The 25,196-nt window shown below is 36.6% G+C and overlaps 3 protein-coding genes across 7 annotated transcripts in view; 1 reads left to right on the top strand and 2 right to left on the bottom strand.

Annotated features, from left to right (window-relative positions):
* SLC25A51 (solute carrier family 25 member 51) overlaps positions 1-5,367 on the top strand; it is a 29,956-nt gene extending 24,589 nt beyond the window's left edge. For all 4 annotated transcript variants that reach the window (XR_004803709.2, XR_004803710.2, XR_007414084.1 and 1 more), the window contains one exon: positions 3,275-5,367. The gene's annotated coding sequence lies outside the window, so the exon portion shown is untranslated. The remainder of the gene's footprint in view (positions 1-3,274) is intronic.
* The window catches only part of DCAF10 (DDB1 and CUL4 associated factor 10), a 42,432-nt gene continuing 18,364 nt past the window's right edge, over positions 1,129-25,196 (bottom strand). Inside the window, exons 3-8 of one of the 2 annotated variants that reach the window (XR_003129676.3) lie at positions 22,683-22,880; positions 12,904-13,106; positions 10,515-10,628; positions 7,502-7,647; positions 7,246-7,393; positions 6,200-6,337 (exon numbers count right to left, since the gene is read on the bottom strand). Coding sequence is in view for 1 of the 2 variants with exons in the window: in XM_025431955.3 (XP_025287740.1) it covers positions 5,969-6,337; positions 7,502-7,647; positions 10,515-10,628; positions 12,904-13,106; positions 22,683-22,880 (1,030 nt within the window). In the remaining variant the exon portion in view is untranslated. Of the gene's footprint in view, positions 6,338-7,245; positions 7,394-7,501; positions 7,648-10,514; positions 10,629-12,903; positions 13,107-22,682; positions 22,881-25,196 lie in introns of both variants that reach the window. The other variant, XM_025431955.3, reaches the window with a different exon arrangement.
* On the bottom strand, positions 18,829-19,304 carry LOC112649619 (ATP synthase subunit ATP5MJ, mitochondrial-like). Its single transcript, XM_035696955.2, has one exon. The coding sequence runs from the start codon at positions 19,252-19,254 to the stop codon at positions 19,072-19,074; it is 183 nt and encodes a 60-aa protein (XP_035552848.1). The 5' UTR covers positions 19,255-19,304; the 3' UTR covers positions 18,829-19,071.

The following is a 25,196-nucleotide window of genomic DNA, read 5'->3' as shown; positions in this document are numbered from 1 at the left end:
GTGAAAAAGTTTGTGGGAGGGAAAGAGTCTTGATTTTAGGTTTTAGAAGTTATTTTACTAAGTCACTTTATGGCTAGTTTTCAATGAATGTGAGTATCTTTACTGGACAGTAGATATTTACTGTTCCCACCATGTCAACATGGTAATATTGAAGCAGGACCAGCTATATAATTTGGAAGCCCAGTGCAAAAGAAATATGGGCCCCTTATTCAAAAAATTAAGAATTTTACGATGGCTTCAGCAGAACCTTACACCAAATGTGGGGATTTTCTCACTGCAGGGCCTTATATGACTGCACTGGCCACACACTCATGAAGGCAACGCTACAACCCTAGTTACCTTTGTCCTTGAGTCCATAGTACTGGACAAGCCATATAGTAGGGATTCAGATGTTGCTTTTTTTCTTTCTTTCTTTCTTTCTTTTTTTTTTTTAAGATTTTATTTGTTCATGAGAGACCGAGAGAGAGAGAGAGGCAGACACAGGCAGAAGGGAGAAGCAGGCTCCTCGCAGGGAGCCCAACGGTGGGACTCGATCCCAGGTCTCCAGGATCATGCCCTGGGCTGAAGGCGTTGCTAAACCGCTAAGCCACCCGGGCTGCCCTCAAATGTTTCTTGAATGAAAAATGGAGTTTTTTAGTTTTCCAAAGCAATGAGAAAGTTTTTCTGATCTATGACCAGAAAAAAAAATCTTACTATGATGATTTCTCTATTTGCACATCACATTCTGGCCTCATGGAAATTCAAGGCCACGTATGTCTAAAAAGTTCATTTGATTCATACAACAAATAATTTATTGAACAATTACTCTGTCAGATTCTGGACTGGGCACTGGGGATAGCAGAAAAGTGAGAGTCCCTGCCCGCAAGGAGCTTACAGTCTAGCATAAGAACTTAACAATACCTCAGAGCCGAGTGAGAAGACTTTCCAGTATCTAGGATATTATCCAGAACATTCTCAACTTTCCTAAAAATAGGAGTCTAAAATTTACCAGAAAGCACATTTTAGAAATGGAAGATGCAGTGAAATTTAAAAGAAAATCAAATTTCCAAACTGTAACGTAGACACCATGAAACTGAAATAAGAAACTTAGGAAAGCTGAAGATTCTATTTTAAATAGTATAAACAAGATTTAAATTTTAAAATGATTTTATTGTCTCTGGGTGACATTTTCATTTATAGTGACATTCATATACACATACATACACGAGGTGTGCATATGTGAGATGTGTTCCTTGGAGCTTTTGATAAAACCTATATTTCCATTCATTTACAACTAAAGCAGCAGCATACAGGTAAATTTGAGACTTTCCTTTTGATAATTTCTATTGTCATTTGAATGGGAGAAATTCTGAGGAATCTTTAGGGTATAAATTTTGGTACAAACTAAAACTCTCTGTAACAATGTGTGATAATTTAAACATGTATTTTAATGGCTATTGACCAAGTTTAATGGCATCAAAAATACTCAAGTCTATCTGGATTTAATTTTCATTGTTCCCCTTCCCTCCACTGATTCTCCTTATTTTTTTAAAGCATGAACGATCCACGTGCAAATACAGAGCCTTTGTTGTTACTTGGCTATACTTTGGTGCGTTGCTGTTTATTCCTTAATGTAGCAGCATCCTTAGTCTGTAGTATTTTACTTGGTGGCAACTGAAAAAATCACTAGCCTAGGCCTTACCTGGGTACTTCTATTATCCAGAAGGTTATTGTGAACCGGTCAGAAAGCTGGTGAGCAACCAAAAGAGCGGTCTCAAAGACTGTGCACATGGGGCTCGTGTAGCTCTTTAGACACCGAGCGGGCTTGGTTATTGCTTGTCCCAGCTTGTAACAGATGAACACAGCACATATGACAAAGAGCCTGTTAGAGGCAGGCAGGTGGATACTGTGGTAGGAGACAGAACAAACTACCTAGCAGATAGAAAAATTTTTAAATAAAAAACTCCCAAATCCCAGCAACCTGAGGCAAATGATCATATAGACCTCAGGGCTGGGGGAATTATTTTACAATAATTGATATTAACTCATGTTTGTTATATAGCCCTTTACATTTTATGAAGTATTTTACATACATCAGAGCTCATTGGGTATTTGTAATAACACATGAATATAACTTACTTTTCATCATGAAAAAGTGAATTATACCGAGCATGCTGTTTAAGAAGGCAGGGAGGTATACTAACATATCTGAAACACTTGCATCAAAAATTACAAGTTTAAAATTTTGGCACTTAAGAGATATGTATTAGTTATCTAAAAATTCACATATATGCTTTCTTTCATGACCAACACAGGGTATTACTGCATGAATTTTCATAGCTCTTCGTGGCCACTGGTCATTAAATGGGGATGATTGTCATCAGTGTTATCAGACTATTTTTCCTGCTAAACACAAGCTTTAACAGATACTTATGGATGCCAGTACCATATATTGACTTATATGGGAAACATTAGGCTTCTAAAAGATTCTCAGAGTGGTTTTCCTATATTGCACTTTCTGGAAAACAAAACTTTAACCATGATATGTGATTGTGGTTCTAGAAAGGAGAGGGGAACCTTATCCTTGCTTGTTTCCCTAAAATTTTTGGTATAGCCTCATCTTAGATATAACAAGGAGAAATAACAAAATATACATGTTCTCTGGGCTTCTGAGAAAAAAGGATCACATACATTTTCAAAAGATAGAGGTCTTGTCTACTTTAGCCACTTCATTTTCACAATTAAAGATAAGGAACTACTAAATATATTTTATGTTCCTAAACTTAATATAACATTTCTTTAGAAAGTTTTTTCAAGATTCTTTTTAAGTACAACCTACCCCTCAAGGTGAGGCATGAACTCATGACCCCAAGATCAAGAGTTGTATCCTCTACTGACTGAGCCAGCCAGGCACCCCTGTAGAAAGCTTTTTCAAACAAGTATAATTTATACTACATTTACCAACAATTATACCACATTATCATTTATAATACATTCACCAATTATCATGAATAAAAATGATTAACAAAATTTATAGTAAAAAAAAAAACAGATTTTATGCTGTTAAGTGAAATGAGACCTTGAAATTGAGATGCAGTTTCCTTCAAGAGTCTAGCATTCTTGATGCCCTGTAATTCCTGGATTAATATCCCCCTCATGAATTTTTTGATCATGACTGTACCTCAAAGAGGACAAAATTGGTTTTGTTGAGTTTGCTGGCTTATTTTTAATTCTCATCTGTTTGGCTCTATTTTTATACAAGACTATTTATCCCACATTTTTCTTTATTTTACAGCTACTTCTCCTGCTTGAAGTCTTTCAGTTAGGAATGAATAGTCTGTGTGCCCTGTGGTTTATGGTGCTCATTTTCATGGACATTTTCAGTCTTCTCACCGGTTCCGTTGGATGGTGTGGAAGGTAAGCCAGCACATGCCAGCTTCCCATCCTTTGTAAAAAAAAAAAAAAAAAAAGGGCAAAGTGGTTGAGTTCTAAGCACAGGCTTTAGACTAAAACAGCTGGGTTTGAATCCATATTGCCCTCCTCCAGTGCCAGCTCTGAGACTTTCAGCAAATCACTTAACCTTTTGCATCCTCCATTTCCTCCAAAGTTGGTGCTCATGTCACCTACACCTTGCAAGGTATTTTGAGTGAAGGTTAGCAATCAAGTGTGTAGATTATATGACACCATAGAAACTCTATAATGGTCGAAGAATCATGGACTGAAATTCAGAGTTGGGTGACATGTGGACATGCAACTCTCCAAAAGGGATGCAATATGTGGAACTATTTTTACCAATATAATTATTGTACTTAGTAGCTTATTTTTAATGTTAACATTGGGTGTGTTAGCCTCCAAAACATTACTTTCCTTTAAATATGTGGGGTTTTTTGAAAAGTTTATGGCAAACTTGTGTTTTCATTATACTTTGTGGTGATTTTCTTAATGGCTAAAAAAAAATCCAATTTTTTAACAACATTGGTAAAAATGATCTAATTTTTAAAATTTGTCCTAGCGCCAAGGATTGTTCCAAGCAAGACATAGCCTCTACACATGTGTGTGAATGAATGGCTGTCTGGTAGGGTCTACAACAAAATGTCATTTTTATTTATGTGTTTGGGTTGCTTAGCTCACTTAAATGCTCAACATTTCTATAAGATTTAAGATTCTTTTCTTAGGGCTGGAATTCTCAGCATCTACTCCCATGCCTTTTTCAATCTATTGGCCAGTTTAAGGATAGTCCCAATAATACAACTTAAAAACAAGATAAAGTGTTCATAAATCATTGTTTTAACAGCCAGCATAATACAGTAGAAATTGCCCTGAGCAAGGAATTAGGAGACAAGTTCTGGCTCTGCCATTAATTTTGTAAGATAACTTTAGGCAAGTCACTTAACTTTTCTCATTCATTAAATAATGAGATTGATTACATTTTCTACCTCTAAAGTGGATTTCATTTACTACTTTTTTAAATAATCAAAATGCCTTCTGGGAGTTAAGCACCTGATAGGTACAGAAGTACTTACTGATGTTTAAGGTAGTGTTTTTCGAACTCTGATCCAGGGACCACCTGAATAAAGATTACTTGAGGTTCCTATTAAAAATACAGATCCTGTCCTCTCCCTGGCTGAATCAGAACCTCCTAAGGTGAGAGCCATGTTTCTGTGTTTTTCACAAGTTTGTCAATGATTGTAATGCACCCTCATGTTTGAGAACCACTGGCCTAAGTGAACATGATCTGAGAAGGAAAGAGCTAGCTTGCGGCTTAAAATTACTCCAGCCTCTGGTGGATCCCTCCTAAATATAATACCATTCCAAGTGGAGACTAGAAGAAAGCTGCTTGCTTCAACAGAGCAGACAGTCCTGTGATTGACCCTTGCTTCATGTTTTTTACTTGCTGTGTTCCATAACAAAATACAACAGGTCTTCACGTCAGCTCTTTGTCTTGACAACCAAGTGGCTGACTACTGTAGTTAGGTCACGGCTTGAAGAGGGCTGCAGTTCTCCCCTCCCTAATGCTAAGGGGGTTGAGCCTGTGCCACCTGGCTCAAGGAGTAAAGATGAGGAAAACACAACCTCTTTACTCTCACTGCCCTCTCCACCCTAGTATCATAACATGTGACCCTGTGTGAGTCAAACAGTCTGGCAGAGAAAACAAACTCTAAGCCACATTGTTCTTATCACTCTGTGACCAGACAGTACACTAACTTAATGACTTCTCTTCTATATAAGAGAAATGACCAAAGCCCATTCCTTCTCCTCTTTTCCTTTCTAAATGCTGTTAAAAGGAACAAAATACCACATAAGGACACATGCTAGAGATTTTTAAATTCATACAAGTAAATTACAAAGAGAGGCGGTAGTTTTTCTAGAGTTTTACAACAGAATTCCCCTCACGGTGAAAAAAAAAATATGTATAATTTTAACAGGAAACTTAGAAGACATTTTTGTTGTAAGATCTAACAGTTATGAGAATAATGCCATTATCTGTGCTCATTATAGAGAAACATAACAGCAACTTTAAAAGGCCAAGTATGCTGATAAGTGAAGATGAAATTTCTTTTTCAATGACCAGTATGCTGACATCAAACTTCCGGGTTTTATTCAATGCTAGTGTCATGGGTTTCTCCTAACCCAGCCACAACTCCTGCCAGATGTTCACAAAATTCACACCGTAATCAAAAAACAAGATATAAAGAAACTTGACAAGAGCTACCATGCAAAATAACCAGAAGAACCGAAGTTCAGGTGGCACAGATGAGCAGGAGCAGAGGAATGCGGCAAAAGCTGCTGCTGCGTAGAGTCTAACTTGGTGAGGCCCCTACGATGCCGGACGGCCAAGTCCTCAGGTCACAGGTGTGTTCGTGGACCCATAAGAACTGGGATCTTGACCCAAACTTTTAAGATCTTCTAAAAAGAAAATACTTCACCTAAATTGAAGTAATTTATAAGTCAAACACCAGAAAAGTTCCTTATTTGATGTAAGTTGTGCCTAAAACTTTGGCTGATACAAAGAAACCCGTCCACTAAGGCACCCTGAGGCAATCTGACAATGTGTTGGAGAGAATTTTGTTGTCAGTACCACATCATTGTGAGAGTACAGAGAACGGATCACCCGCAGGGGACTGGCTTCTTTGGGCAAACAGTCTATTAGTTCACTGCACTGTTTGTCAAATCCCAACAAGCGAATCCCGTAGCCGTGTGGGGAAGAGATCATTCGCCCATCAGGGCTGAAGCAGAGTTCTTTGATATAACCCCTGCCTACATTGGCTTCTTCAATGTAATGAGTTAATCGTAGAGAACAACGAGGTGAGACAGGTCGCACGGGAGCTCCTTCTTGGAATTCATAGACACAAGTCCACTAAGGGGAGAGAAGAGAGACAAACCAAAGTTAAAGAGCCCCAAGTAATGCTAGATACTTCTTTTTGTAAAAAGCTCAACAGACTGCCAAAGCCACAGAATTGTTGCAAGAAATCAAATGACTACCACTGCCCTTCTCCCAACTACTAAAATGTGCAGGCCCCAAACCTTATCTTCAAAAAGCCAAGATTATTCTGTGTACTATGATGTGTTCAAGCCTTTATTCCCTCAGGCTGCTGTGACTTCTATGGTAATAATTCCCTTTTGTGAAAGTAACAGCCTTGATATTTACAAAATTCTAGAGTTCAGACATCTAAGCCCTAAAATATCTCTCTTCCTACATATTTCAAAGGCTCTTCTCTCTTTTCAGTTGTGACTTCTAGAGCTAGTGAGATCCTCAAGACTCCTGCTTACCAGAGTGACAAGATTCATGAGGTCATATAAGGCCCTTTTCCCTAGTCATCAGTTTAGCCTTTTCCAGTTTCCCCCTGGTTTTATTTATTTATTTTAAAGATTTTATATTTATTTATTGAGAAAGAGCATGAACAGTGGGGAGAGGGAGAGGGAGAAGCCGGCTCCCCACTGAGCAGGGAGCCCGATGCCAGGCTTGATCTCAGAACACAGAGATCCTGACCTGAGCTGAAGGCAGATGCTTAACCATCTGAGCCACCTGGGAGCCCCTTCCCTGGATTGATTGATTGATAAGGATTTTATTTATTCATGAGAGACACAGGCAGAGGGAGAAGCAGGCTCCATACAGGGAGCCCGACGTGGGACTCAATCCTGGGTCTCCAAGATCATGCCCTGGGCTGAAGGTGGCGCTAAACCACTGAGCCACCAGGGCTGCCCCCTTCCCCAGATTTTAAAAAGAGCAAATTCCAGTACTCAATTGGCTTAGCAAAACCTTACATTTAGCCAGTTTGGCTGAAGCATCTCCATCTAAAGTTTATTATATAACAGGTGTGTGGTGAGATGAAGGAGGCAAGAATTAAGCTGGGCACAATCTGAGCTGATACTGGTATAAAGTATTTCCCAGTGTGCCACACTGGAGAGGAGGCTGCAAAGGAAGAAGGAGAGGTTCAAGGGATAAAGATTCGGTGAGCACATACAGCAATGGCTATTTTTTAAATTAACTGCTTTAAAGGTGGAGTGCTGCTACTCCTACCTCCTGATCATCAGTGTTGCTTGAGCACCGAAGCAGAGTGGCCCAGCCTTTTGGGTGCAGCTGTAAGGACGTGATGCAGTTTCCACGGTCTCTCTCACCAGGAACTTCAGGGGTTAAGACTTCAAGACTATTTCGTGGTGATACTCCTGATAAGAAAATTAGGGTATGAGATTTGTATTATCAAAGGACTAAGGCAGCTCATCAAAGCTTTCATTTCTGACAGCCACACTGCCCCCAGCCTTCATTCCACTGTCAGCCTCTTGTGCTACCACATGTAAAAAACAAAAAACAAAAAACTATGGGGGTGCTTGGGTGGTCTTTGGGGGTGGGGGTATGGGGAAAGGTTATGACTAGGACTAAAGAATCCAAGTTCTTGTAGCGGGAATCCCAGTAACCTAAGACTAAGGCATTAAAGTGGACTAGGGATCCTTTTGATTAAGATTTACAACTCAGAAAACTTTTAAGAATCAAAGTTATGTGACATGAATGTAGAAAAGTAAAAGATAATTCTCATCTCAGAGGACCTATATTCTCTAGAGAAGGAAATATGTGGAAGCCATGCAGACTGCCTTTGTATAAATAAAAGGCTATCAGGCAGCCTGGGTGGCTTAGCGGTTTAGCGCCACCTTCAGCTCAGGAAGTGATCCTGGAGACCCAGGATTGAGTCCCATGTCCCATGTTGGGCTCCATGCATGGAGCCTGCTTATCCCTCTGCCTGTGTCTCTGCCTCTTTGTCTCTCTCTCCCCCTCTCTCTCTCTGTGTCTCATTAATAAATAAAATCTTATAAAAAAAAATAAAAGGATATCATGTGTGCAAGGAGCAGGACTTACGGACCCCAAGGGCAGTACTATAAATAACCAAACAGATCTATGATTTTGGAGGCAAAGGAGAATATTTCACATACCAGTATGTTAAAACAAGGGAGACATTACCAATCATACATATGACTGGTACTCTGTTAGGGCTCATCATGTCCTTCTTCCTAGCCCCCCATGAAAGTGACTGCTACAGCAAGCCGTTACTACTGGGAGTTACATCCTATCCCTCAGGTATGCGGAGAACCACTTTCACAGACATTATAAAGAAGCAGTTTAGAAATTTAGTATCAAGAGAACTATTTCAACACTTCTCTACCTGTGGAAGGAAATGCTGTGAAGATTGAGCTCCTTCTGTCAGACCCTTTGTGAACTGTTTCTCAAATAGATGTTATCTTCTTTTAAAGTTTCCCTTTAGATTACTATAGCATTGATGGAAACCTGTGAAGCTCTAAATTACATTGTTATAACCAAACTATACCTAAATAATGATTTCACATGTGACTGAAGTTTAATAATAATTTTAGAGAAAAACAAACAGCTATTTCCAGAATTAATTCTGAAACTTGGAACAGAAGCAGAAAAGAAACCCATTAAGTAAGTAGTGGTTTTTGAGCTGTGCTCCTTGAAAGTTCCTTTAGTGCTGGCAAAAGGAGGGAACCACATAGGGATGGGCTAGGAAAGACTGGTCAAGGAATGCTTTAATTTCACTTGAATCAGTTTTTGTACTTTATCTGTGCTATAATATAATCCACAGATTTCATGTCAAAAATGGAGTTCTAGGGGCACCTGGCTGGCTCAGTTGGTAGAGCATCTGACTCTTGATCTCAAGCTCTGGAGTTCAAGCCCCACTTTGGGTGTAGAGATCACTTAAAGTTCTAATCCTAAAGGAGTTTGAGAGCCTCAGCTCTATACAATACTGTATCTGTCAAACTATGGTGCTAACATATTCTGACACCCTGAAGACCCAAGATTGCCAACATTCAGAACAACTTTATGTATGAGCCCCACTTTCTTCTCCATATTCTGCCTAGGTTCTCCATACATCATTTCTTCTCCCATCCCCAACTCTATATCATGAAACTGCTGTGTAGTTTGATTTTTGGGTTTACCACTGCAACAAGCAGTCAACTACTCTTTTTTTTTTTTTTTCCCTCATGGATGGTTTAGTTCAATAAAGGTTTTTCTCAATGATTATTAAGAGCCTTGGCTTGTTTTCTGTAGCCAAAGTAGAAAAACAGAATCTATAAAAGAAGTTTATGCTACAAATCAAAGGAAAAATGTTACATATCTGGGCATAAATCTCTAAATTTATCAGGAGGAATTTTTAACCTTACATGTCATAGTCTCATAGTCTTGAACATCCAGAGGAAAGTAGATAGGTTGTAGGTTTAGGAAGGGCTCTCAAACCATTCATCAAGTATGCAATTATCAAACACTTACCAGGTGAGGACACCCAGGAAAAACACAATTAGAAGTCTAATGGATAGTCCCTCCCCTAAAGATCTAGGTAGGAGCCATGTGCATCTCCAAAGGTGACCCAAAATTACAAATAAAAAAAACAAAAAAACAAAACCCACATCTGGCCATCAGTCCACAAAGGGGAGGACAAACCAAAAATGCTTAGATGTGAAACTGGTATGGATTTGCATACGTAGAAAGCATTTCATTTAGGGAGTGGAAAGAATAAGCTAAACAGCTAGTTCTGCCAGAGTGGTGGGGAAAAATGGGCAAAAGCAAAATAAGGCCAGGTTATAGTCTACTTTATCCCACAACCCCTCCAAGGCTGTCAGGTGTTGCTCAGATAAAGAAACGGCAGAGCAAAAAGCTACGGCTGGAACCAGGTGACTTTCACAAGTACCTAACAAACTCATCACGTATACAACACCATCACATGCATATCTTATTTAATTTCCTTAACAATCTTGATTGGGATCTACATGTCCTAACTACTTTTTCTCCGATCTAGACCAAACTAAGTTCAATAAATAAAACCAAAGCTCAAATTCCAACAAAGATTTAAGCCCAAGATATTCAACCCTAGAGACTCTGGTTATCTTCTGAAAATGAATGACTGAGGGGCAAAGAATAACCTCTTCTTTATTGGCTTTTATTTGTATGGATTAAAACTAAACCAGAGAAAGCTCTTTGGTAGACCCTGTTGTTGCAAGATTATAAAATCCCACTTTTAACCTACCTTCTCTTTGTGTAGCTCGTGACATGTGTTTCTCAGAAGATGAATTAGAATCACTATGATGACAAGGTGAACCAGAAACTCGAGGACCAGATGAACTTGATGAAGTGGTCAGATCTTGAAAATACAAAAAAATTCTGACAAACTCAGCAAAACTCTAGTAGTGTCTCTTAACTTTTTAATCATCTAGTTGAAGCATATTGTTAAAATCCATCTGAAACATGGCAAGTACATGCCCCCTTAAAGCTTCCTTATAGGACGCCTGGGTGGTTCAGTGGTTGAGCATCTGCCTTTGGCCCAGGGTGTAATCCTGGAATCCAGGATCCAGTCCCACATTGGGCCCCCTACATGGAGCCTGCTTCTCTCTCTGCCTATGTCTCTGCCTCTCTCTCTCTCCCCATGTCTCTCATGAATAAATAAATATAATCTTTAAAAAAAAAAAAAAGCTTGCTGATAACTAAGACCAAGGTAAGCAGGGCAGCTCTTTGAAGTGTTCTATCTATGGCCTGGGCCCTTTCTAAAATCTCTTCTCCCAATGACTTAAGTGAAATATGACAAACTAAAACAGGAACATCTTTGGGTTTCCCCATCACTTACGTAGTAAAATGGAACAAGAAAATTCAGTAAATATGAAAACTGAGCGTGTTGTTCATCAGCCCTTTTTTTTTTTTTTATTATTTATTTATGATAGTCACACACACAGAGAGAGAGAGAGAGGCAGAGACACAGGCAGAGGGAGAAGCAGGCTCCATGCACCGGGAGCCCGATGTGGGATTCGATCCCGGGTCTCCAGGATCGCGCCCTGGGCCAAAGGCAGGCGCCAAACCGCTGCGCCACCCAGGGATCCCCTCATCAGCCCTTTTAATCCTAGAATAGGGTCCAAATACCAGCTCCATTACTGAGAGCATTAAATGATCCTTCTTGAGCATGCCAAACAATTGTTATCATTCATGAAATTATGTGAATACTATCTTTGAAATGCAATACCAATTTTATACTGATCTAAAATGAATATCATTAAAACAAAATGAGTATCAGATAGTTGGGTTTGATGTATTATTCCAAATAGCAATCTCTATTTTATCCTACTCTTCTAGTGGCCCCAAACTTTTATGATGTCTTCATCTAATTCCCTTTGATTTATTATCAGAATTACCCTTAGAAGAAATGTTCTTCGTTTCTGAATAAAAAAAATGCCAACCAGATCTTCTAAATCACTACTTCTTACTAAGCTAAAGTTATTAATGTTGAACCTAAAAATAAATTTCTGAATGTAAAAGGATTATACTCACATATTTATGAAATCTCTTGCTTTGCAAGTAAGTTGGTAAAACTTAAATTTCTACTTTTAGCAGTGAAATTGGGCAAATGCAGTACAATGGAGCCTGCACTTTCCCAAGAGTCTTCAGAAGTGGCCCTGCCCTATGCTTACAACAGAGTGTCTAACCATCTGAAGCTGATTTTAAATAGCAATTTATACATATTATATATTTTGCATGCTTAAGTCTTTTTTTTTTCTGGGTTCCTGTTCATAAAATGCAAAATTATAAACAATAGGTATATTCCTGGAACAGCCCTCCTTTTCCCAAGGTGATGAAATATAATCTCTATCACATAATATAAATTATAGTGCCTAAGTTTTCCTGAGCTCCAATTTCACTGAAGTCTAATGGAATCAGCAACAGGAAAAAGATTACTACCACTTTAGGGGCGCCTGGGTGGCTCCGTTGGCTAAGTGGCCAATTCTTGGTTTCAGCTGGGGTCATAATCTCAGGGTCCTGAGAGAGATCAAGCCCTGCATTGGATTCCCCACCCCAATGTCTATACCTGAGTATAGACATCTGGAAGTCTAGGATGTAATATAGACTTAAAGCTCTATACTGAATATATCTTAAAAGCCATGCTAGGTGGGGTGCCTAGGTGGCTCAGTCAGTAAAGCATCTGTGACTCGACCTCAGCTCAGGTCTTGCTCTCAGGGCCGTGAAATAAAGTAAGATAAGATAAAATAAGACAAAATAAGATTAAGATAAAATAAAAGCTCTGCTGGGTTTCAGAAGCACTTAAAGATTGATCCTACCTTGAGCCACCACTAATTTTTGAGATAGCAATGATTTAGAAATACTGATGATTTTTGGATAGCAGAAAGAACTAAAAGAAAATATTTTTATAGTGAGCAGTTTCTCTGGTGATACAGAAGCACAAATTAATGCTATGTCAGAGATTCAAACAGTTCATACTTCCTTAGGAAAAAAGGTCCGACTGAGCTTTCCAAAAATATCTTCTGATTTCCTTCCCTTCTTCCTGCTGTCTTTCTCAGAATGGAAGCATATATACCATCCTTTTGTGTGAGACTCTCTGGAAAACTCTGTTTAATCAAAAAAGAAAAGCTTACCTGAATTTGATGTAGTTCTTCTTGCTCTCAAAATAGGATAGCTGCCTACTTCTAAGGACTTGGTTAAGTCAAGATCATGCAAAATCAAGAGATATCCAGAGGACGTTGAGATTAACATTTTGGAACAATCTGGTGTTAATCTCATTCGCATAAGAAAACGTGTGTGAAAGAACTTCTTATGTGGACACCCATCTTCTGTACACCTACAGAAGAAATCAAAACCTAGAATTATCATAAATATACGATTTGGTGATAGTTATATTTTCAAACTAGAATTTACAAAGTATGCTTAACCTTATATACATGATAATTTTTTTCCTCATCATCCTTAATTCATCTCCAACTTTGTTTTATTCTTTCTTTCTGCAATTAAATATTTTTAAATAAGATTTCAATGAGGTAAACTGTCCCCTTATGTTCTGAAAATCTTTCTTTGATTAAAGATTTTTAGCTGAGCATGTAACTTCAGGTTAATTGTTATATCTTTCCAAATATTGGGGATACATATTCTATTGAACCCTGGCTATTTTTAAGTCTGCTAATAGTACAATTGTTACTTTGGACAATTTTTTATTTTTTTTTCCTTTGGCTGATCTTTCTTTGGAGTACTTGCAGTTTCACTCTGATATGTTTAAATTTGGATTTTTTACTTTATTGGGATTAATTTAACTTTCTAAATCTTAAGATCCAAGACCCCTGAGTGGCTCAGTGGTTGAGCATCTGCCTTTAGCTCAGGGTGTGATCCCAGGGTTGTTGGATTGAGTCCCGAATTGGGTTCCCTGCATGGAGCCTGCTTCTCCCTCTGCCTATGTCTCTGCCTCTGTGTCTCTCATGAATAAATAAATAAAATCTTTTAAAAAATCTTAAGATTCATATTATTCACATATTCTGGGGAAATCTCCATCATTTTTCCAATATTGTCTCTCACCTATTTTCTTTATTCTCTTGGAGCTCCAAATAGATGTTTGAAACCTTCATATTTGACTCTCCCTGTCTCATAGCTGCTATTTCATGTATCCTATCTCTTCATTTCTTTTATTTTTATTTTTATTTATTTATGATAGTCACAGAGAGAGAGAGAGAGAGAGAGAGAGGCAGAGACATAGGCAGAGGGAGAAGCAGGCTCCATGCACCGGGAGCCCGACGTGGGATTCGATCCCGGTCTCCAGGATTGCGCCCTGGGCCAGAGGCAGGCGCTAAACCGCTGCGCCACCAGGGGATACCCCTATCTCTTCATTTCTGTTACAATATAGATAATCTATTTTTTAAAGTTGTGTCTAATCTGCTACTTGACCTATTCTGGTTTTTAAAAATTATTTTTAATTACTAAAAACTATATACTTTAAAATTTTTAAATTATTTGTTGTGATAAACAGGAACACTACTGATTTTTACATTTTGATCTGTCAAGCAATCTTGATGAACTCTTAAGAATTTTGATAATTTGTCAGCAAAATTTCTATGGTTTTCTATGTAGACCATTCAGAAAACTGCTCTATGGGCCAAGTCTGGACTATTCCCTGTTTTTATATAGAAAGTTAGTTGGAACACAGCATTTGTGAATTGTCTATGGCTGCTCAGAGACTATACAGCACACTAAAGTATTACACAGTTCTTTACAGAAAAATTTTCAACCCTTCATACAATCATATATCATCTGTGAATGCGATTTTCTCATTTTTTCCTTTCCAATCCTTATATATTTATTTTACTGCACCAACTAGGACCCTGCCTTCTCCCACTCCAAAACAATGGTAAACAGTAGTAGTAATAGCAGCCATGTTTTCACTTCCTATTTTTGTTTTTTTAAAAAATATTTATTTATTCATGAGAGACACAGAGAGAAAGAAGCAGAGACACAAGCAGAGGGAGAAGCAGGCTCCACGCAGGGAGTCTGATGGGACTTGATTCCAGGATCCAGGATCACGCCCTGGGCTGAAGGCAGACACTCAACTGCTGAGCCACCCAGGCGTCCCTCCCTTCCTAATTTTATAGAGAAAACTTTTTTCTTTTTTAAAGTAAGCTCTACGATCATGGGACTTGAACTCACAACCTCAAGATCAGCCAACTGTGCCAGCCAGGCACTCCTATAGAGAAAACTTCTAAAAGTTTCACCATTTAAAAAGGTTTTAGTGTATCCTTTGATGAGTTTTCTTCTATTTTTAAGTTTAACAGCTTTGGGATATAATTTACATATCATAAAATTCACTTAAAGTTTACAATTAAGTGATATTTAGTAAATTTATGGAGTTGTGCAATCATCAACCCAACTTTATTTTTTTATTTTTAAAGATTTTATTTATTTATTTTATAGAGGCACAGAGAGAGAGAGAGGCAGAGACACAGGCAGAGGGAGAAGCAGGCTCCATGCAGGGAGCCCGATGTGGGACTCGATCCCGGATCTCCAGGATCACCCCAGGCTGCAAGCGGTACTAAACCGCTAAGCCACCAGTCAACCCAACTTTAGAACATTTTCATCATCCTAAAAAAATGCTTCCTGCTGGGGTGCTTTGGTGACTGTCAGTTAAGTGTCTACCTTGGGCTCAGGTCATGATCTCAATGTCCTGGGCTCAAGCCCCACATCAGGCTCCCTGCTCAGCGTTTGCTTCTCCCTCTCTGCCTCCTCCCCACTGCTTGTGCCGTCTCTCAGATAAATACGATCTTAAAAAAATCCTTCCTGCCCACTAGCAGTCTCTCTCTGTTCCTACTGCCAGTCACACAGAGCCACTAATCTACTTGTCTCTATAGACCTGCTTATTGTGGACATTTAATATAAATAGAATCATACAAGTGGTCTTTTGGTTTGGCTTTTTTCACTTAGTGTACTTTTTTTTAAAGGTTCATCTATGTGTAGCACATATTAGTACTCTGTTCCTTTCATTACCAAATAGTATTCTATTGTATAGATACAACCACATTTTGTTTATTCATTTACCAATGGATATTCGTACTGGTTCCATTTGGGGTATATTATGAATAATATAAGCATTATTCTGTTATAAGCATTCATGTACAAATCTTTGGTGATAGTTGTTCATTTCTCTTGGACAGATACCTAGGAGTGGAATGGCTGGTCAGATGATAGCTCTATGTTTAACTTTTTAAAAATTTTTTATGATTAACATTTTAAGAAACTACCAAACTTTTCTAAAGTGGCAGAACCATTTTACATCCCTATAAGCAATGTGTAAGGGTCCAGTTTCTCCACATTTTTGCCAATACTTGTTACTGTCTTTTTAAATTACAGCCATCTTAGTGGATGTGAAGTGGTTTCTCATTTTGGTTTTGACTTATATTTTCCTTATGACTAATTATGTTGAACCTATTCACATGCCTATTAATCATTTCTATTCTCTTCCTTGGTGGAATGTCTATGCAGATATTTTGCCCATTTTTAAATTGGGTTGTGTATATATAATTATGTTTATAAAAAGTGAGTTCTTTATATATTTTGGGCACAAATCCTTTATCAGATATAATTTACAAATATTCTCTCTCATTTTGTAGTTTTTCTTTTCACTTTCTTAATGGTATCATCTGATACACAAAAGTTTTTAATTTTAATCAAGTCCATTTTATCAGTTTTTAAAAAATCACTTGTGCTTTGGTTTGCATGAAGATTTACTCCCATGTTTTCTTCTATGAATTATACGTAATTTTAGCTTTTACATTCAGGTACAAATCCATTTTGAGTTCCTTTTTTTTGATATAAGGGTCTATAAATTCATCTTTTTGCCTGTGACTATCCAGTTGCTCAGGTATCATTTATCAGAAAGACTATCTTTTCCTGAAGCACTGAATTAGCTTGGCACCTTTGTTGAAAATCAACTGATCATAAATGCAAGGTTTTATTTCTTGACTCTCAAAATTCTGTTCCTTTGATTTATACGCCTATCCCATGCCAGCAAACACAGTCTTAATTACAGTGGTTTTGTAGTAAGTTCTGGAATTCAAAATGTGCGTCTTTCAACTTTTTCTTCAAGATTGTTTTGACTATTCTGGGTCATTTGTATTTCCATATAAATCTTAGAATCAGCTTGATAATTGGTCCAAAAAAGGCAGCTGGAATCTTGGTAGGGATTGCATTGAATCTATAGATTAATTTGGAGAGAACTGCCATCTTTAAAAAAAATTTAAGTGGTTTGTCCTCTGTAACCTTATTTATTTTTTAAGTAAGCTCTACACCCAATGTGAGCTTGAACTCACAATCCTGAGATGAGAGTCCTGAGTCAGCCAGGCACCCCAAGAATTACCATCTTACTGATCCTAAATCTTACAATCCATGAGGATGAAATGTCTCTCCATTCATTTACATCTTCTTACATTTATTTCAGCAATGTTTTTATAGTTTTCAGAGTACAAATCTTGTACTACTTTTGTTAAATCCATTCCTAAGTACTTTATTTCTTTAGAGTCTATTATGAATGGAATTTTCTTCATTCATTTTTAGATTGTCCATTACTTAGAAGTACAATTGATTTGTGTATATTAATCTTGTATAACTTGTTTACTAATTCTAGTATTTATGTGGAATCCTTAAGATTTTCTCTATATAAGATCATATCTCCATATTAAGACAGTTTTACTACTACTTTTCCAATCTGGATGCCTGTTATTTCTTTTTCTTGCCTGGATGCACTTCCAGTGCAATCGTACCTTCAATATTGAATAAAAGTGGTGGAGCAGACATCCTTGACTTGTTCCCAGTCTTAGGGGGAATGTATTCAGTCTTTCAACATTAAGATGATTTTAGCCAGGGGCGCGCGCCTGAATGGCTCAGTTAGTTACACACCTTCTTTGGTTCAGGTCATGATCTCAGGGTCCTGGGATAGAGCCCCACATCATCAGGCTCTCTGTTCAGTGGGGAGTCTGCTTGTTCCTCTCCCACTGTCCCTACTTTCAGCTTGTATGATCTCTAATAAATAAATAAAATCTTAAAAAAAATTTTAGCCACAAATTTCCTCATAGATGTCCTTTATCAGATGTCTGGGAATAAAAGTTCCCTATTATTCCCAGTTTCATTACAAATGCATGTTGGATTTTGTCAAGGGCTTTTCTGCCTTTCTTGAGATTATCCTATGTATGGGTTTTGACTTTTATTAATATACTGTTATAGTAATTGATTTTTAGATATTAAACCAACCCTATATTCCTGGGATAAATTCTATTATGATATAGACTTTTTTTTACATGATGCCAGGTTTGGTTTGCTAATATTTTGTTGAAGATTTTTTGTATCTATTCTTCTTTTTGTTTTTGAGGAATATTAGTCTGTAGTTTTCTGTTCTTATGCTTGTCTGGTTTGTTATCAGAGTAATAATACCAGACTCATAAAATGAGTTGGGAAGTGTTCTTTCCTCCTCTATTTTCTGGAAGAGTTTGTGAAAGATTAGTATTACTTATTTTATAAATGTTTTGTAAAATTCATCAGTGAAGACTTTTGGATCTGGGCTTTTCACGGTGGAAAGATTTTTAAATTACCAGTTCAGTTTTTTACTTGTTTTAGGTATGTAGGTCTATAGATTTTCTATATGTTCTTCAATCAGTTTAAGTAATTTGTCACTTTCTAGGTATTTATCTAAGTTGTCTAATTTGTTGCTATAAAGTTGTTTCACGTATCTCTTTATAATCTTTCTAATCTCTATAATACTGGTAACAATGTCCCTTCTTTTGTTTTTAATTATGATCAAATACTGAATTTTACTCCTTGATTTAAACAATCATATGGACTTGTTCATGTGATAAATTATATTAATAGAACTTTTATTGATATATCTTTTTTAAGATTTTAAATAATCTCTACACCCAACGTGGGGATCGAACTCAGGACCCCAAGGTCAAGATTCACATGCTTTTCCTACTGAGCTAGCCAGGGCCACAGATATATCATTCTTTCATTCCTTGCATAAACCTAACTTGGCCATACAGGATTCAGTTTCCTTTTATTTACAATATTTGCATCTATATTCATATTACAGAAAGACATTTCAATTTTTTTCTTAGTTATCTTTCTTGATTTTTTTTTTCACCTCACAGTTACATTTATTCACGCCGCAGCAGACACGACATGTGTACACGTGTACGTCGGGGCTCCATGTTCCCAACTAGCAGAGCATGCAGAGATTTACAGCCAGACTGACGTTCCATCTCATGTGTTCCCCGAGCTGGTTAATGATGGCCATGAGCAGGGGCAGGACTCGAGGCTTTCAAAGCTTTACTTCTTTTATCAGCACTCCTGATTTTATAAATGATGGCACTCATCAACCCCATTCCTAACCAAATCTCCTGGTAAGCTTGGGTATAGTAGGGCTTCATGGGGACCCAAACATTTTTAACAAGGTTTTGAAGCATCTTGACGCGACACCCCTGGCTCAGGCGGCCGCGACACTACCGCTATGGACTCAGAAAAGCTTGATTTTATGTATAGGTTATACTAGCTTCATACATGAAGGAGAATTCTCCTTACTTCTGGAATCTGAACACTTAATAAAATTGAAATGTTCTGCTTCTTGTACTATCTTGTAGAAGTCACCTGTAAAACTAACAAGCCTACTGTTTTCTTAGTAAATAAATTTTAATTGATATTTTCCATTTCTTTAATGGCTATGGCAGAGGCAATATTTAGAATATTTAAGTAACCAGAAAGCAATGCATGAAAACTAGCAGTCAGAATTGATGCAATTGACAGTGTTGGAACTGGGTCCTAGAATCACTCTACTCTAAAATTTTAAAACTCCCATAAGCAAAGGATACATCTTGGCTGTCTATAAACCAGGGTTTGACTCTTGGCTCATATTTTACTGTCTTATTGACAGTCATGTGGGCATGTTACCCAACCTCTCTGACCTTGATCTCTTTAGCTCTAAAATGGGAAAACAGTTAACTAACTCCTGAGGCTGTTCTCAGAATTAAATGAGATGCTGAACAACCAAAAAAAAAAAAAAGAGGGGGAAGGTGAAGATAGTTTTTTGTTTATTTTTTTTAGGTGAGGGTAGTTTAAGGGGGACTTTAGCTACTAGATCATAGGGAGATCTTGAGGGAGGTATCCCTAAAAGAGGGGCCCAGGTAACCACAGGGTGCCAGGATACAACTACCTGGGGATGATTTAGGATACTGGCTATTTATCATTTAACTACAGTTACCACATTAACTACAAAAGTATTAGTTTAATATTTTAACCATGACTTCAGCTAAATCAGTGCATACTGGTTAAATATCAGTCCAGGTAATAGGTGCATTTCAAATTTTCTATTTCTCTCGATCAAGTTTTGCTAAGGTGTGTTTTTTGAATAAACTATTTCACCAAAGTTTTCAAGTATACTGGCATAAAGGTGATCTTCTTACTTTACTGTATATTTTTTTGTTGTTGTTTCCTTTTTTTAGTTAAGATTATCCTTTGTCTTATTTCTCTGGATGAATCTTCCTAGATAATTGCATATTCAATTAGCTTTTTCAAAAAGCAGGCTTTTAAAAAAACTTTATTGTATTTTCATTTTCAATTTCATTAACTTCTGCTTTTATGTTTATTGTTCCATATCTTTCATTGGGTTTACTCTTTTTTATCTTTTTCCAGTTGTTTTTTTTTTTAGCAAAATGCTTATTAGTTCACTAATTTTTAGCCTACTGATTTCCCTATGATTTCTTCAATCCACGAATTATTTAGTTTATAAGTCTCCAAACATGGGAATTTTTAGTTAGCTATGTTAAACTATACTGAGGTGAGGAAAAACCATTTTTGTGATAACAAATCTTTGATATTGGTTGCAACTCACTTTGTAGTCTAGTATATGCTCTATTTTTGTACATATTCTAAGCTAGCTTCAGAAGATGTATTTACCATTTGCTGCGAGAATTGTAAATATGCCTAATAAAAAGTTTATTACAGTAAAATCTATGGTCTTAATAATTTTTTGGTCTATTTTATCTATTAGTAAATTAGAGAATGGTGTTAACATTTTCCACTAAGATGGGGAGTCTCACTTTTTTCTTCTAATTCTGTCCATTTTGCTTTTTATGGTTTGAAGCTATGTTATTAAGTGCATATAAGAATTCTTTTATGTTCTAGTGAAATAAACCTTTTAATATAAAATACCTTTTTATCACTAATAATGCTTTATGCCCTAAACTCTATTTTGTCTGCTATTAACGTATATATAACTGTTTTTCTTTGATTTGCATTTGCCTGTTATTTTTTCTCCATCTTTTTACTTTCAGACTTTCTCATTTGCATGTTTTAGATGTGTGTTCCTTACAAAGAACATGGTTTGGATTCCTTTTTTAATCCAATCTAATCCTGTCTATCTTTAGTAAATATGTATTTACTGTAATTATTGATATTTGGATTTTATGCCTCCATATTTTTGTGCTTCCTGATTTATCTCTTTTTTAAAAATGATTTTCCCCCTTCTCTGCCTCTATTGGATTGATCATGTTTTACTAGTTTTTGTGGACTAATTTGGAAGTTACCATTCATATTCCTATTCAAATTTCATTTCTAAATTTAAAAAATAAACTTCTAAATTTTAACAGATATACTTGTCTTAGTCTAAAGAGATCCACATATCCTCTGCTCAAACAGTATGTATAGTTAGTTAGAAATCTTTAAGAATATCCCTTTCTTTTAATATATGACCTCTGAAAAGAGTATTTCAGAAGTAGGCCTGGTGTATTATTGTATTGCCATTTCACCATAGCTAGCAACAGGTATATTTTCAATATTTCTCAAACTTCAACTCTTTTTCTTGATTTTTTTTTTTTTTTTTTTTAATGTAGTCACCACACCCAGCATAGAGCCCAATGTAGGGCTTGAACTAACCACCCTGAGATCAAGACCTGAGCTGGAAAAAAAAAAAAAAAAAAAGACCTGAGCTGAGATCAAGAGACACTTAACCAAGTGAGCCATCCAGGTGTCCCAAACTTTAACTCTTTAAATAATCAATTTCTCTACAGGAGACATTTCATTGAAGTGTTTCACAACAGAGGCATTACTGACATTTTAGATGGGACTAGTCTACTGTGCAAACTGTCCCATACAGGATGTTTACAAACTCTGATCCCTGTTGTAAAATGCTAGTAGAAATCCTTTCTTCTCCCAATAGTGTCAAAACTGCACCACACATTATTTCCAAACGTTTCCCTATAGATCAGTACCATTCCACCTGAGAAACTATTATTTTAATGCATGAATAAGAGTATAAAAATTACAAAATAAATAGGTTTAGAAATGAAAGGTTGAGGAATAAAAAATATTTCAGTTCCACAGAAGAAATAAAAATATTTTCCCTTAAATTCAGGAAACTCATGTATAAACCAGTTTTCATCATTAACAATACTACTTGGTCTCTTTACCATATAATTTTCTCCAAATTTTTTAGTTTTATTATATGACTAAGTGCAAGTAATAAAAAATGGAATCATTTTTTGATTGTTTTCCTCAAAGTTAGGTTCTTTCTCCTAAAGAGATATGAAAGCTAGGACAAAACACTGACTTTGTTTACCCCATCTTAAACAAATATTTTTGGGGGGCACCTGGGTGGCTCAGTCAGTTAAATGTCCAACTCTTGATTTCAATTTCAGCTCAGGTCATGATCTCTGGGGGTTATAAGACTGAGTCCCACACTGGATTCTGTGCTAAATGTAGAGTCTGCTTGAGATTCTCTCTCTCCTCTCCCTCTGCTTCACCTCTCCACATGCTCACTCAGTCTCTCTGTCAAATAAATAAATCTTTAAAAAAATTTTGTTGTTGTTGACAATCCTAACATGGTCTCCTATTCACAAACCTGTTGGTGTCCCAAATAATGACATTTCCATCAAATCCTGATGTTACTAAGAGTCTTGTATTAGTATCATATTCGATGTTCTTCACCCAGCTAGTGTGACCGTGTAAAGTGCATACTTTGGTGTTGAGTTTTCTCAGATCCCATAGTGCTATTGTAGTGTCATCAGAGCAGGTAGCAAACAGCCGGTTATCAAGAAATCTACAAAGCAGAAAAGAAAAACTGGTTTATTTAATCTCTTGTTAAAGAAAACTTGAGAAAGTCTCTGTATTACCTAATCAAGAAAACGAACAAAAAGCACCACAAACTAACTATATAAACCCAATGATATGGATATCAATAAACAGTAAGCATAATTCACATAATCACAGGGAAGGATACTATGTTTTAATGAGGACCACAATGTAATTTTATCCAACTGCTTTATATTATTGATTTTTATTTGGAACTAAAAATAGGGGTAGATGTTTGGAGAACAGTGCTAGAAAGAAAGAAGAAAAATCTATATAGGAAACACAAATGGTAAGAGAATTTAATAGGAGACAGGAGATTTTGAAGACTTGATTGTAGAGGAAGATATGTTAAGCAGAAAGGGTTCATAATTATGAGAAATATTTACTTTGCTACAAGTAATGTCTTTCTATTTAGAAGGCATTTACATATAAAATTTGCTAATAAAATGCCATATTTTTAATCTATTAATTCAAAGGCATTCCCCCAAATAATCATACTTAGCAGTATTTTATTAAGACCAGTTAAGATTACAAGATACACCAATAAAATACTCTATCATTCAAACTTTTAATTTTAAACTTATTTCTCAATCCTTAGAATATATTTTATACAAATACTATTATTTTTTATAATAGACTAATCACACTTGAATTAAAAAAATTTTTTTCCACACTTGAATTTCTGCCTAATTCAACATTAGGATGCTTTCTCTAACATACACTGTTATACATTACTTCCTAATCTCTTGCAGAGAGAAATGAATTCTAGAACTTCCTCCAAGATAAAATTAAATAGAATTATTTATCAGAAACCACCCTCAGTATCCACAAATACCAACAATCTTCCTAAAACTTAACACAGTTTTAAAATTCCAGGCTTTTATACAAACTGTTTCTGCTACTTGAAACCACCTTTCTCCTACCCTTTGACCTAACTAACACTTGTTTTCTTTTTATTATTCAGCTATCATCCCCTTCAGGAAGCCTTCCCTCTCTAACCACCCTGGGGTAGATTTATGAATCTCTAATCTCCCAAAGTACACTACACTTCTGTCACAACAATTAATAAACAATGTAAGGAATAACTTTATAAGGCTATAAATTCCTTGAAGACGGGAAATGTCTACATAGTTCATTGTTAGATCTGTAGTACCCAACACACACAGTGGTAGGCACATAATAAGCACTTAAAAATATTATGCAAGAGTGAGACAGTTTACTGCCTAGTGGAGAAGAAATTGTAAATACATAATTGTGCAAAATAAATGTGTGGAATAAGCAAAGAAAAAGGTGGTCAGGAAAGACTTCATAATGGTGTCATTTGAACTGACTTTAAAAGATGAAGCAAGCACTCACTAAGTGGCCAAGGGATAAGCAAAGGTACAGAGGCATGTAGAGGGATGGTATACTCTGAGAGGCAACAGTAGTTAAGAGTACTATGTGTGGAAAAGTAGAGATAAGAGGAAAATACATCATGGATTTATTCTCTAGTGATTCTGAATCACTACTTTTTTTTAAAGATCTTTGCTTTTTCTTTTTAAGGTTTTATTTTAGAGAGTGAGCAAGAGAGAGAACAAAGTAGGGGGAGGGAAAAGGAGACTCCCCACTGAGCAGGGAGCCCAACTCCGGGCTCGATCCCAGGACCCTGGGATCATGACCTGAGCTGAAGGCAGACTCTTAACCAACTGAGCCATTCAGGTACCCTCCCACCCAGTAACTATTTCTTAATTATAAATACATGCCCATTGAAAATATTTTTTTAAATATTTTATTTATTAATTCATAGAGACACAGAGAGAGAATGAGAGGCAGAGACACAGGCAGAGGGAGAAGCAGGCTCCATGCAGAAAGCCCAACGTGGGACTCAATCCAGGGTATCCAGGATCACACCCTGGGCTGTAGGCGGCGCTAAACTGCTGCGCCACCAGGACTGCCCGGAAAATATTTTTTAATGGAAAAAAAATCTACCATAAAAATAACCACTGTTATTGATAGCCTCATTCTTCTATTTCAAGCCTAATATCATGTCATAAATATTTTGCCATGTTAACGATTTATTGACAAAATGATTCTTAATGGCTGAACAGATTTACTGAATGAACCGTAATCTTTTCTCTTTTTTTAAAATAACAAGCAAGTGTTGGGTGTTTATACTGCTTCCAATTTTTTACTACGGTTTATACTAAAAACTAGAAAATAGTTTTATTTAGTGTAAAAAAGTTTACACTAAAAAAAACAGCTAAATATTCATCACATCCCTAGTTATTTTTCTAAGTATATTCCC

The sequence above is a fragment of the Canis lupus genome, chromosome 11, assembly GCF_003254725.2.
Source record: "Canis lupus dingo isolate Sandy chromosome 11, ASM325472v2, whole genome shotgun sequence".
Classification (NCBI taxonomy): Eukaryota; Metazoa; Chordata; class Mammalia; order Carnivora; family Canidae; genus Canis; species Canis lupus.
This window is presented reverse-complemented; position numbering and strand designations above follow the sequence as displayed.

What these genes read in the sequence shown, in the direction of transcription:
- LOC112649619 (XM_035696955.2), bottom strand. Translation starts at nt 19,254, where the DNA reads ATGCTTCAAAACCTTGTTAAAAATGTTTGGGTCCCCATGAAGCCCTAC.